This window comes from Hyperolius riggenbachi, chromosome 5, assembly GCF_040937935.1.
Source record: "Hyperolius riggenbachi isolate aHypRig1 chromosome 5, aHypRig1.pri, whole genome shotgun sequence".
NCBI lineage: Eukaryota > Metazoa > Chordata > Amphibia > Anura > Hyperoliidae > Hyperolius > Hyperolius riggenbachi.
The window spans coordinates 227706809-227719514 of record NC_090650.1 but is presented as its reverse complement, the minus strand read 5'-3'; the positions used below and the strand labels follow the sequence as shown (position 1 = coordinate 227719514).

General features: G+C 45.4%; 1 protein-coding gene across 1 annotated transcript in view; it reads right to left on the bottom strand.

The window, feature by feature from the left end:
* The window catches only part of OTULINL (OTU deubiquitinase with linear linkage specificity like), a 111680-nt gene extending 99815 nt beyond the window's left edge, over positions 1–11865 (bottom strand). The window contains exon 1 of the mRNA XM_068234585.1: positions 11614–11865. Within this exon, the coding sequence (XP_068090686.1) occupies positions 11614–11710 (97 nt within the window). The 5' untranslated portion in view covers positions 11711–11865. The remainder of the gene's footprint in view (positions 1–11613) is intronic.
* Positions 11866–12706: the final 841 nt, after the last annotated feature.

Sequence of the window (12706 nt, the reverse complement as noted above, 5' to 3'; positions counted from 1 at the left end):
GACCCGGTGATCTAAGAATCTCCTGCGGTATTGATTCCGTGTTAAAGTAATCTCCTGTGCTGCTTGATCCGATCTGTAGAAGCTCCTGGCGTTTGTAGTGGATGCTGGCCTTTGCTTGTGAGGCGGTGAAGGTCAGTAGGAAGAAAATTAATAGCAGAGAGCACCAATGTGGGTAGCATGAAGCCGCTGCGTCTGTGCGCGCCGCCATCATACTTGGTCTGGGCTGCAGATGATGGTTCTTGTGCTTGTGCTGCAGATGATGGTTTGTGCTGCAGATGATGCTGATCTCCAGAAGGGAGAGAGAGCAGAGAGATGTTACCTGTTTCACAGCCACAAAAAAAAAACAAAAAAAACAAAAAAAAAAAAAACACATGCAGCATTGCTCCTGCACGAGACAGCCAATTTCGGTGCAGAGTTGTGCTGATAATTTGGGCGCCACCATAGGCTGTAATGTTAACTATGACTATAGTGGGTGGGGGGGGGGGGGGGGGCTCAGTGACCAATTTCGCCACCAGCGATCAAATTAGAGGGGAGGAGAACAGGTAAAATATACGCATGTCCTTTTTCAACCAAAATAGCTGTGTAACTATGTACACACACACACACACACAGCTGGTCTAAGGGCCGGTTTCCACTAGAGCAAATCTGCATGCAGATTCTCATTGACAACACAAGTGGATGGGCCTGTTTCCACTTGTGCGGGATTCTGTGCGGTTTGTCGTGCAGAAAAAAATCTGCACGGCAGACCCATCAGAATTTGCACACGATTCGTCGGTAATGTAACTAAATAGGAAAACCGCAAGCATTTTAGTCTTGCGGTTTTCCCGGCGTTTCCGCTTAAAAACCCATGTCAATGCTTGCCAGTATTGACATGGTTAAAATTCTCGTTGTGCAAACCGCGAGTGATTTCCGTGTGAAAATCCGCATAGAAACCGCATGCAGATTCGTTACCGCGATTTTCCCGTCAACATTGCGCCGCACTAGTGAAAAAGGGCCCTAACCCACAAGAAGACATGTTCTAAATGAAGTTTCTATATGCGATTTGTCCTGACCCAATGCAAGAAATCTTTGTTTAACCTCCTTGGCGGTAACCCAGTGTGTGACACGGGGTAAGCCGCCGGAGGGTGCCGCTCAGGCCCTGCTGGGCCGATTTACTTAATTTTTTTTTTGCTGGACGCAGCTAGCACTTTGCTAGCTGCGCCAGCACCCCGATCGCCGCCGCGCGCCCGATCGCCGCTATCCGGTGCGGCGCGCGCCCCCCCCAGACCCCGAGCGCTGCCTGGCCAATCAGTGCCAGGCAGCGCCGAGGGGTGGATCGGGTCTCCCAATGACGTCCCGACGTCGGTGACGTCATCCCGCCCCGTCGCCATGGCGACGGGGGAAGCCCTCCAGGAAATCCCGTTCTTTGAACGGGATTTCCTGATCGGTGATCGCCGAAGGCGATCGAAGCGGGCGGGGGGATGCCGCTGAGTAGCGGCTATGATACAAAAAAAAAAAAAAATAAAAAAAAAAAAAAATAAAAAAAACTGTTGCGCTTCCCCCTGGCGGTATTTTTCATACCGCCAAGGGGGTTAATAAACAGATTAGACATTGTTTTTCCCAGGATACTTTTACACTGGGCTTTGCAGTACATAACCTGGAAAATAGGATTGCATCGGAGGAGAGGTTGGATTGTGTGATACACTGCATAAAGCGCACAGTAAGTATGCTTGATTGTAACTGTTCATGCAAATGTTAAGCGGTACTGCACATCATGCATCGTGTTATTCCAAAGGACTCCTTCGCACATATTGATATGGATGTACCATCCTAAATATCTCAGTCAATATTATTGTGTTGGATTAAGTGCCTGGTGTGCATGTACAGCACGCAACCATGGGTAGGCTTCAGGCAGCAGTCAGAACAGGCACCTGTGGACCACACACACACCAGCAGTTATTAAACAGCTTTGTGGCTAGTTTCAATATAATCACATGTTAGCAGTGCAAATATATTGTCTGATGCAACACACCACCCTCATGTTAAAGTAGCCCAAAGGCATGTGCAAGCAACTTTGGCTTATTGTAGAGGCATGGCCACACTCGTAGGCCCAGTGCACACCAAAAACCTCTAGCAGATCTGCAAAACGCTAGAGGTTTTTGAAGCAGATTTCAGAGCGATTCTAGGCATGTTTAGAGACCTTTTATAAACATGCCTAGCGGTTTTTGGAGCATTTTTGTGTAGCAGATTTCAAATATTGTTACAGTAAAATCTGTTACTGAACAGCTTCTGTAACAAAAACGGGGTCCGTTAAAAATGGCGCCAGTTATCGTAGTTAAAAAAACGGTGCACCATAGAGAACCACTATCGCTAGTTATTTTTCGTTTTTGACAGCTAAAAAAACGGCACCGGCTTTAACCACTTAAGCCCACAGGGTTGAAATTTTTTTTGCATCTGAGCAACTTTCACCTCCCATTCACTTGCTAATAACTTTATCACTACTCGGCACAATGAATGGATCTATATCTTGTTTTTTTCGACACCAATTAGGCTTTCTGTGGGTGATACATTTTGCTGAGAATTAATTTATTGTCAATCCATTTTAACAGGAATATTAAGAAAGAAATGGAAAAAAATATATTCCTCAGCTTTTGGCCATTATAGTTTGAAATTAATACATGCTACCATAATTAAAACCTATGTACTTTATTTACCAATTTGTCCCGCTTATTACACCATTTAAATTATGTAACTATCACAATGTATGGCGCCGATATTCAATTTGGAAATAAGGTGCATTTTTTCAATTTGCGTCCATCACTATTTAGAAGCCCATAATTTAATAAATCATATTGATATATTCCTTTGACATGCATATTTAAAAAGTTCAGACTCTTAACTATTTGTTTTTGTTTTTTTTTTTTTTTATTTAAACTTGTATGCGGGTATTTTTTGGTGTGGGAGGTAAACAGGTTTTTTTTTAATGTATTAAAATGTATTTTATTTAACACAAAGTGTGTTTTTGGTGTAATTTGCTATTTGGCCACAAGATGGCCAAAGTCAAAAAGTCCTGGGAGCGATCGATCTCGCTCCCAGGCAGAAGAAACGAGACCAGAGCTCAGAAAAGCCGCAGCGTCTGAAGAGACGCTGTCGGCTTTTCTCTGGGGGGGTCCGATCAGCGAAAGGGATTTATAATCCCTTTCACTGATCGGTGGGCTAACGGCCAGCAGCGAGGGCGTGCGCGGCCCGCGGGAGTGTGCGCAGCCTAACTGGATGAAAATTTTCGTCCAGTTAGGCTGAAGTGGTTAAAAACGAAATTTATCGTTTATATTTATATTGCTCCCAAACGATATTTTTCGTTTTAACCCTTGCTTTGCTGCCGTTTGGAAAATATTTGCCCGCCAGCTTTAATGTTTAATAGCAAAGCTTCCTTAAAAGCTAAAAACACCAAATTTGCAGGGAATGTTAAGAAGAAAATTGTGAACAAGAGGAAAACATTTTTTCAAAAAGACCTTATAGTTTGAGAAAATAGATTTTAAATCTTCAAAGAGGAAAATCTATCTATTTAAAGAGACACTGAAGCGAAAAAAAAAAAAAAAAGTGATGATATTATGATTTGTATGTGTAGCACAGCTAAGAAATAAAACATTAGGATCAGATACATCAGTGTAATTGTTTCCAGTACAGGAAGAGTTGAGAAACTCCAGTTGTTATCTCTATGCAAACAAGCCATTAAGCTCTCCGACTAAGTTAGTCGTGGAGAGGGCTGTTATCTGACTTTTATTATCTCAACTGTTCCTGGACTATTTACTTTTCCTCTGCTAGAGGAGAGGTCATTACTTCACAGACTGCTCTGAAAGACTCATTTTGAATGCTGAGTGTTGTGTAATCTGCACATATTATAGAATGATGCAATGTTGGAAAAAAACACTATATACCTGAAAATAAAAGTATGAGAATATTTTCTTTGCTGCTAATCTTCTAGTAATTATTCATAGTACACAACCAATTCACTATATCATATATTTTTTTTCGCTTCAGTGTCTCTTTAAATCGCGTACTGACATTTCCGCAGCGGAAACAATTCCCGCCGACTTTAGCAGTTAATAGCAAAGTCCTCTTAACCACTTTAAGGACCGCCCCCAGCCAATGGGTGGCGGCAAAGTCCGGGCCCAAACGACCGCAATACGCCCATCGGCGGGGCGGCTGCGGGCGTTGCTATGCGGCGATCTCGTCATTCGTGACGCGATCAGGCGCCGGGGACTAGCTCTGCCCCCCGTTCGCTGTAACCCGCCGGCCGTTCGGAAGCGCCGGCGGGTTACTAGCACCCGGATCGCCGCATGTACTTTGTATAATAGGCTTTGTAATGTATACAAAGCCTATTATACTGGCTGCCTCCTGCCCTGGTGGTCCCAGTGTCCGAGGGACCACCAGGGCAGGCTGCAGCCACCCTAGTCTGCACCCAAGCACACTGATTTCCCCACCCCCTGCCCCCTGATCGCCCACAGCACCCCTCAGACCCCCCCCTGCCCACCTCCCAGACCACTGTTTGCACCCAGTCACCCCCTTATCACCCATCAATCACTCCCTGCCACTATCTGTCAATGCTATTTTTTTTTTTTAGTCCCTAATCTGCCCCCTACTCCCTCCTGATCACCCCCCCCACCCCTCAGATTCTCCCCAGACCCCCCCCCCCCCCCCCGTGTACTGTATGCATCTATCCCCCATCACCCGTCAATCACCCCCTGTCACTGCCACCCATCAGCCCCTAACCTGCCTCTTGCGGGCAATCTGATCACCCACCCACACCAATAGATCGCCCGCAGATCCGACATCAGATCACCTCCCAAGTGCAATGTTTACATCTCTTCTCTCCTCTAAACACCCACTAATTACCCATCAATCACCCCCTATCACTGTTACCCATCAATTAGACCCCAATCTGCTCCTTGCGGGCACCCAATCACCCGCCCACACCTCAGAACGCCCTCAGACCCCAGCCCTGATCACCTCGCTAGTGCATTGTTTGCATCTATTTCCCCCCTCTAATCACACCTTGAGACACCCATCAATCACCTCCTGTCACCCCCTAGCACACCTACCCATCAGATCAGGCCCTAATTTGCCCCGTGTGGGCTCCTGATCACTCGGGCAAACCCTCAGATCCCCCTCAGACCCCGTTCCGATCACCTCCCCAGTGCATTGATTGCATCTATTTTCCCCTCTAACCGCCCCCTGAGACACCCATCAATCACCTCCTGTCACCCCCCTAGCACTCCTATCCATCAGATCAGGCCCAATACATCCTGTCATCTAAGAGGCCACCCTGCTTATGACCGGTTCCACAAAATTTGCCCCCTCATAGACCACCTGTCATCAAAATTTGCAGATGCTTATACCCCTGAACAGTCATTTTGAGAAATTTGGTTTCCAGACTACTCACAGTTTTGGGCCCGTAAAATGCCAGGGCAGTATAGGAACCCCACAAGTGACCCCATTTTAGAAAGAAGACACCCCAAGGTATTCTGTTAGGTGTATGATGAGTTCATAGAAGATTTTATTTTTTGTCACAAGTTAGCAGAAAATAACACTTTGTGAAAAAAAAAACAATTAAAATCAATTTCTGCTAACTTGTGACAAAAAATAAAATCTTCTATGAACTCACCATACCCCTAACGGAATACCTTGGGGTGTCTTCTTTCTAAAATGGGGTAATTTGTGGGGTTCCTATACTGTCCTGGCATTTTAGGGGCCCTAAACCGTGAGGAGTAGTCTTGAAACCAAATGTTGCAAAATGACCTGTGAAATCCTAAAGGTACTCATTGGACTTTGGGCCCCTTAGCGCACTTAGGGTGCAAAAAAGTGCCACACATGTGGTATCGCCGTACTCAGGAGAAGTAGTATAATGTGTTTTGGGGTGTATTTTTCCACATACTCATGCTGAGTGGGAGAAATCTCTATAAATAGACAATTGTGTGTAAAAAAAAATAAAAACAAAAATTGTCATTTACGGAGATATTTCTCCCACCCAGCATGGGTATGTGTAAAAATACACCCCAAAACACATTATACTACTTCTCCTGAGTACGGCAATACCACATGTGTGGCACTTTTTTGCAGCCCAACTTCGCTAAGGGGCCCAAAGTCCAATGAGCATCTTTAGGCTTTACAGGGGTGCTTACAATTAGGCACCCCCCAAAATGCCAGGACAGTGAACACACCCCACAAATGACCCCATTTTGGAAAGTAGACACTTCAAGGTATTCAGAGAGGAGCATAGTGAGTCCGTGGCAGATTTCATTTTTTTTTTGTCGCAAGTTAGAAGAAATGGAAACTTTTTTTTTTTCTTTTTTTTGTCAGAAAGTGTCATTTTCCGCTAACTTGTGACAAAAAATAAAATCTTCTATGAACTCACCATGCCTCTCACTGAATACTTTGGGATGTCTTCTTTCCAAAATGGGGTCATTTGGGGGGTATTTGTACTATCCTGGAATTTTAGCCCCTCATGAAACCTGACAGGTGCGCAGAAAAGTCAGAGATGCTAGAAAATGGGAAAATTCACTTTTGGCACCATAGTTTGTAAACGCTATAACTTTTACCCAATCCAATAAATATACACTGAATGTTGTTTTTTTTTTTTTTTTTTTTTTATCAAAGACATGTAGCAGAATAACTTTCGCACTCAAATGTATAGGAAATTTTACTTTATTTGAAAAATGTCAGCACAGAAAGTTAAAAAAAAAAGTCATTTTTTTGACAAAATTCATGTCTTTTTTGATGAATATAATAAAAAGTAAAACTCGCAGCAGCAATCAAATAGCACCAAAAGAAAGCTGTATTAGTGACAAGAAAAGGAGGTAAAATTCCTTTAGGTGGTAGGTTGTATGACCGAGCAATAAACCGTGAAAGCTGCAGTGGTCTGAATGGAGAAAAAGGCTCTGGTCCTTAAGGGGCGAAAAGACTGTGGTCCTCAAGTGGTTAAATCCTAGCAACACCAAGTTGGCAGGATATGTTAAAAAGATACTGGGAAACAATTTAAAAAAAAAAAAAATTGAAATTTTTTTTTTTTTTAAATTTAAATTTTTGGGTTATGTTCAGAGTGTGGGAATTTTTTTGAAAAAATGACGTGGGGTCCCCCCTCCCGAGCCTCTGTAACCCCTTGTCCCCATGCAAGCTGGGATAGCCAGAATGCGGAGCCCCGGCCGACTGGGGCTTCGCACCCTGAGCTATACCAGCCCGCATGGGTCATGGTATGGGGCGGGGGGGCTTCGGGGGGGGGGGGGGGGGGGAGGGGCGGCCAAGCCTTCCCCTCCCCCCCCCCCCCCCCCCCGGAGCCCTTGTCCAATCCATGGACAAGGGGCTCTTCCCCACCTCCAGTGCCCCAGGAGGAGGAGGGGGGCGACGACTCCCTGGGGGGGGGGGGGTCATGGTGGCATCTGGGAGTCCCCTTTAAGAAGGGGAACCCAGATGCCTGCCCTTCTCCCAGGAGAAATGAGTATAGGGGTGCACCCTTTACCCGTTTCCATAAAGGGTTAAATAAAATAAAAACGCAACAACGAGAAAAGTCCTTTAATGTTCTAAATTAACCAGAAATCATTACCTGTACCTTTAAGAAAAAATCCCACGCCAATTAGGTCCCACGACAGTATCCTCTATCTTGCAACCTTCTGATACATCTTGATTGAAGATCTCCGCCGCCACACACGCCGCCTCCGCCGAACTCTCAGCTATACTTATTATAGCTTAGAGCAAAAAGCATCTTTAAATTTAAGCTCCAATGGTCCCCATTGGTTCCTTAACCACCTTAGCGGTACGGACGAGCTCAGCTCGTCCATTACCGCCAGAGGGTGCCGCTCAGGCCCAGCTGGGCCGATTTTGATAAAATAAAAGCAGCACACGCAGCCGGCACTTTGCCAGCCGCGTGTGCTACCTGATCGCCGCCGCAGCGCGGCGATCCGCCACGTGCAGCGGCAAAAGAGGGTCCCCCCAGCCGCCCGAGCCCTGCGCTAAGGGCTGGATCGGAGGCGGCTGACGTCAGGACGTCGGCTGACGTCCATGACGTCACTCCGCTCGTCGCCATGGCGGCGAGAAAAGCCAAACAAGGAAGGCTGCTCATTGCAGCCTACCTTGTTAATTCTGATCGCCGGAGGCGATCGGAATTACGCTTCAGGAGCGCCCTCTAGTGGGCTTTCATGCAGGCTTTCATGCAGCCAACTTTCAGTTGGCTGCATGAAATAAGTTTTTTTTTTTAATTTAAAAAAAACCCTCCCGCAGCCGCCCTGGCGATCTCAATAGAACGCCAGGGTGGTTAACCGACCAATGGGGATCAGGAGGATCCCCATTGGTCGATAAGGAACCAATGGGGAGCCTTGGAGCCAAAATTTAAAGATGCTTTTTGTTCTCAGCTATACTAAGTATAGCTGAGAGTGCATCTCTACAGACGCATTACCGCTGGCTGCCGCTGCCCTCCCTGCCTCTCTCACATCTGTCATCCTCACCCATGCTGGCACCCATGGGTGCATTGGGTGCCAGCATGGGTGAGGGTGACAGGTGGGGGGAGGCAGGGAGGGCAGCGGCAGCTAGCGGTAATGCGTCTGTAATAGACGCACTCTCAGCTATACTTAGTATAGCTGAGAGCAGTGCGGGGGAAGGCGTGTGTGGCGTCGGGGATCTTCAATCAAGATGTATCAGAAGATCGCAAGATAGAGGATACTGTCATGGGACCTGATTGGCGTGGGATTTTTTTCTTAAAGGTACAGATAACTATTTGTGGTTAATTTAGAATATTAAAGGACTTTTCTTGTGGTTGTGTTTTTATTTCATTTAACCCTTTATGGAAATGGGTAAGGGATACTTTGTACCCCTATACTAATTTCTCCTGGGAGGGGGGTGGGCATCTGGGGGTCCCCTTCTTAAAGGGGACTCCCAGATGCCACCATGAACCCCCCCCAGGGAGTCGTCGGCCCCGCCTCCACCTGGGGCAAGGGAGGCGGGGAAGAGCCCCTTGTCCATGGATTGGACAAGGGGCTCCGGGGGGGGGGGGGGGGAGGGGGAGGTTTAGCCGCCCCTCCCCCCGGAGCCCCCCCATACCATGGACCATGCGGGCTGGTATAGCTCAGGGTGCGAAGCCCCAGTCGGCCGGGGCTCCGCATTCTGGCTATCCCAGCCTGCATGGGGGACAAGGGGTTACAGAGGCTCGGGAGGGGGGACCCCACGTCATTTTTTTCAAAAAAAATTCCCACACTCTGAACATAACCCAAAAATTAAAAAAAAAAATTCAATTTTTTTTTAAATATTGTTTCCCAGTATCTTTTTAACATATCATGCAAATTTGGTGTTGCTAGGATTTAAGGGGACTTTGCTATTAACTGCTAAAGTCAGCGGGAATTGTTTCCGCCGTGGAAATGTCAGTACGCGATTTAAATAGATACATTTTCCTCTGAAGATTTAAAATCGATTTTCTCAAAAACTATAAGGTCTTTGGGCTCATTTCCACTATCGCGAATTTGCATGCGTTTTTCGCATGCAAATTCGCATAGCAATACAAGTGAAGGGGACTGTTTCCACTTGTCAGGATTCCTTTGCGTTTTCTGTGCAAAAAAAAATTCGCAGGGCAGAGCCATCAGAATTCGCATACCGCTATGCGAATCGCATACAATGGCTTTCATGAACAGGCTGTCGATAAAGAGAATCAGAGCGGGAAAACACCGCTGGCGGATTTTTAGACTTCTGGGTGGGCATTCATAAAGATGTATCCGTGTGTGGAAGCAGTGCGGAGATTCCCCGAACTAAGCTGGCGGTAGACAGGCGGTAGGCTTGCGGAGACACGGAAGCTGCCGAGTTGATACATTTCTCCGTGTTCCGCTCTGCTGCAGCTGCCTGGGAGGTCTGTGTGTCTCCATTCATTTACATTGATATCGCCACATCAGAGGGAGCGGAACTTCCCGACCTCACACTGCTTGCGGTGATCTTTATGAATGAACATTTTGCTACATTTGTACCGATAATCACCGCACAAGGCGGTGATTTATCACTCTGCTCGGTAGTGTCATTTTTCAATGCGGAAAGAGGCTTTATGAATGCTGACTTTGCCAAGTGGTCGGTAAAGTCAGCTGTTTTAAGCATTTCCGCATGCGGAAAGGCTTTATGAATGATAGCCAAAGTATTTAATAGGAAATTCGCATGAGGTTTGGGCATGCGAATTTTCATGCAAATTCGCATAGAAACAATAGAAAAGCACACCGGCACTGCCATGGTTAAATTCGCATAAATCATCATCCATGCGAATTCGCATGGACCCGCACCGCACAAGTGGAAATGCAGCCTTTTTGAAAAAAAATTCTCTTCTTGTTCACAATTTTCTTCTTAACATTCCCTACACATTTGGAGTTTCTGGCATTTAAAGGGGCTTTGCTATTAACCGCTGAAGGTGGCGGGCGTTTAATTTTCCCACGGTCAGAAGAATATTCAAAATCGATTTTCGCAAAAACTATAAGGTAAAAAAATAAATAAAAACGTTTCCTCTTGTTCACAATTTTCTTCTTAACATTCCCTGCAAATTTGGTGTTTTTAGCTTTTAAGGGGGCTTTGCTATTAAACATTAAAGCCGGCGGGCAGATATTTTCCAAACGGCAGCAAAGCAGGGGTTAAAACGATAAATATCGTTCAGGCAGGACAAAAAAAAAAAAAAAACCATTAAAAAATTTTAAAACGAGAAATTTCATTCAAAAGGTCTGCACTATTTTAACCTTTAAAACGATAAATATCGTTTTAAACATATATCGGGCAGAAGGGGGCGCCATTATTTTGCCGGCGCCATTTTTCACTAGACGCAACAAAAACACCTGGAAAACCGCTCTGATCTAGCTTTTTCAGAGCAGTTTGAGCTTTTCCTATACCTCAACATTGAGGCAGAAACACCTTAGAAATCTAAAAAAAAGCAGTTTTCCCCCTGCAAGAGTTTAAAAAAAAAAAAAAAAAAAAAAAAAAAAGATAAATAAATAAATAAATAAAAAAAACACTCCAGAACCGCTCCAGTGTGCACCAGCCCATACACAGGAGGGAGCGCCGCTGTGGTAAAGCTATTGCGACTTACTGTTCAGCAAATGCATGCCATCTTTCACTTTTCCCAGCCATAATTATTTGTAACTGCCAGCATTTACTTCCCACCAGGAGGGGGTTATTAGTTAGAAAGGGGGTGATTAGCTGCCCAGCAGAGGAGAGTTCTGTGTTAGAATAGGGTTAGGTTGGGTTGCATTTTCTGTTACTAAATACTGATAAATTATTGCAACCAGTTGCAAAATCTTATAAAGTTGCAAAAAAACTGTCACCACACCACCATGAGAACTGCTTTGCTCCCTAGGTCCAAATGCAGCAACAGAGGTCTCCAGAAGGATATTATCTTTATCTGTCTAGTGTACATTTTAAGGTTTGCCCTGTTCTGCAATAAGGTCATCAGTGTCATAGGCACGCCATCAAACCAACATTCTCCAAGCTACAGCACATTTAGTATTCTAAAGGAAGAAACCCTAAATAACTCATTGAAGACACATAAAACTTTGTAAAAGTCATGTGCACTATCAGTTATGATGAAGCATCGCCTTATAATGCAGCCAGTGATGAGAAGGAGCTCACCTGCAGTAGTGATGGAGGAATGTAGCCTGCAGTCTCTCTGTACACCTCGGCTATAGTCCGGACTGCCTGGTCCTTCCTCGTTACGCCGGTGATCCATGCTGCTGTGATCAATATTGTGGCCACTGGCCAGACATGCCCAGCTGAGCTCTGTGTCAGGCGTTCTATATATGTCAGAGAGCACCACAGATTGCGCTAATTAGAGTGCACAGCGCAGCTGCCTGCCTTCCTCCAATGCAGCGTTTTAAATTATACATTGGTTTCAAGAGCTTTATCCTCCCTCATTGCTTTCTTTTGTTTTGTTTTGAAAGCCAATTGAAATGCTTCACAGGGGTTGGTTTCTTTTATGCAACGCCCCCTCAGTTGTGCCCAATTTTTAGTTCAGCTACAAGCTACTCTGCTGCTGCCAGGAAGCTGCTAATTCTGATAAGGAACTGCAACTGTACATTCATTTTCCTGGCAGACAGAGCAGGGCTTGTTAAATCATGACTAATGCTGGCTATTTACATTCTGATGCGGAGATGAGTTCTTACTACAACTCCTCCAGTACAGGGCTTGTGTAGACGTTATGTTTGATCTGTGGTTGCAATGCAGTTTTCCACATTTTTAACTTGCTATTATGTTGCATTAGTAAAAAATTTAATGCAGTTTTTGCAGTGCAAATAAATACAATGCTTTTACAACTGTCAGTGTATATGCAGCTTAAGGGCTCTTTTTCATATGCACGATTTTAGCCGTGCTTTTGGAAACGCAATGGTGAATCACAGCGCATGTATGGAAACATCAGACAATGGGCTCTATTCACTAAGAGGCAAAAACTCCGCAAAATTTTACTGCTAAATTTCCGTCAGCGGTAAACTCCGCATTTTTTCCACAATCAGGGCTGGTGCACACCGAGCAGCTTTTTGGGCGTTTTCAGATCCGCTTGCGGCTGCGGATCTGCTTGGTCAATGTATCTCAATGGGGTGGTGCACACCAGAGCGGCAGGCGTTTTGCAGAGACGAAAAATGCCTGGGTGAGGCATTTTTTGGATTTCGGATGCGTTTCTGCCTCAATGTTAAGTATAGGAAAAACGCAAACCGCTCTGAAAAACGCC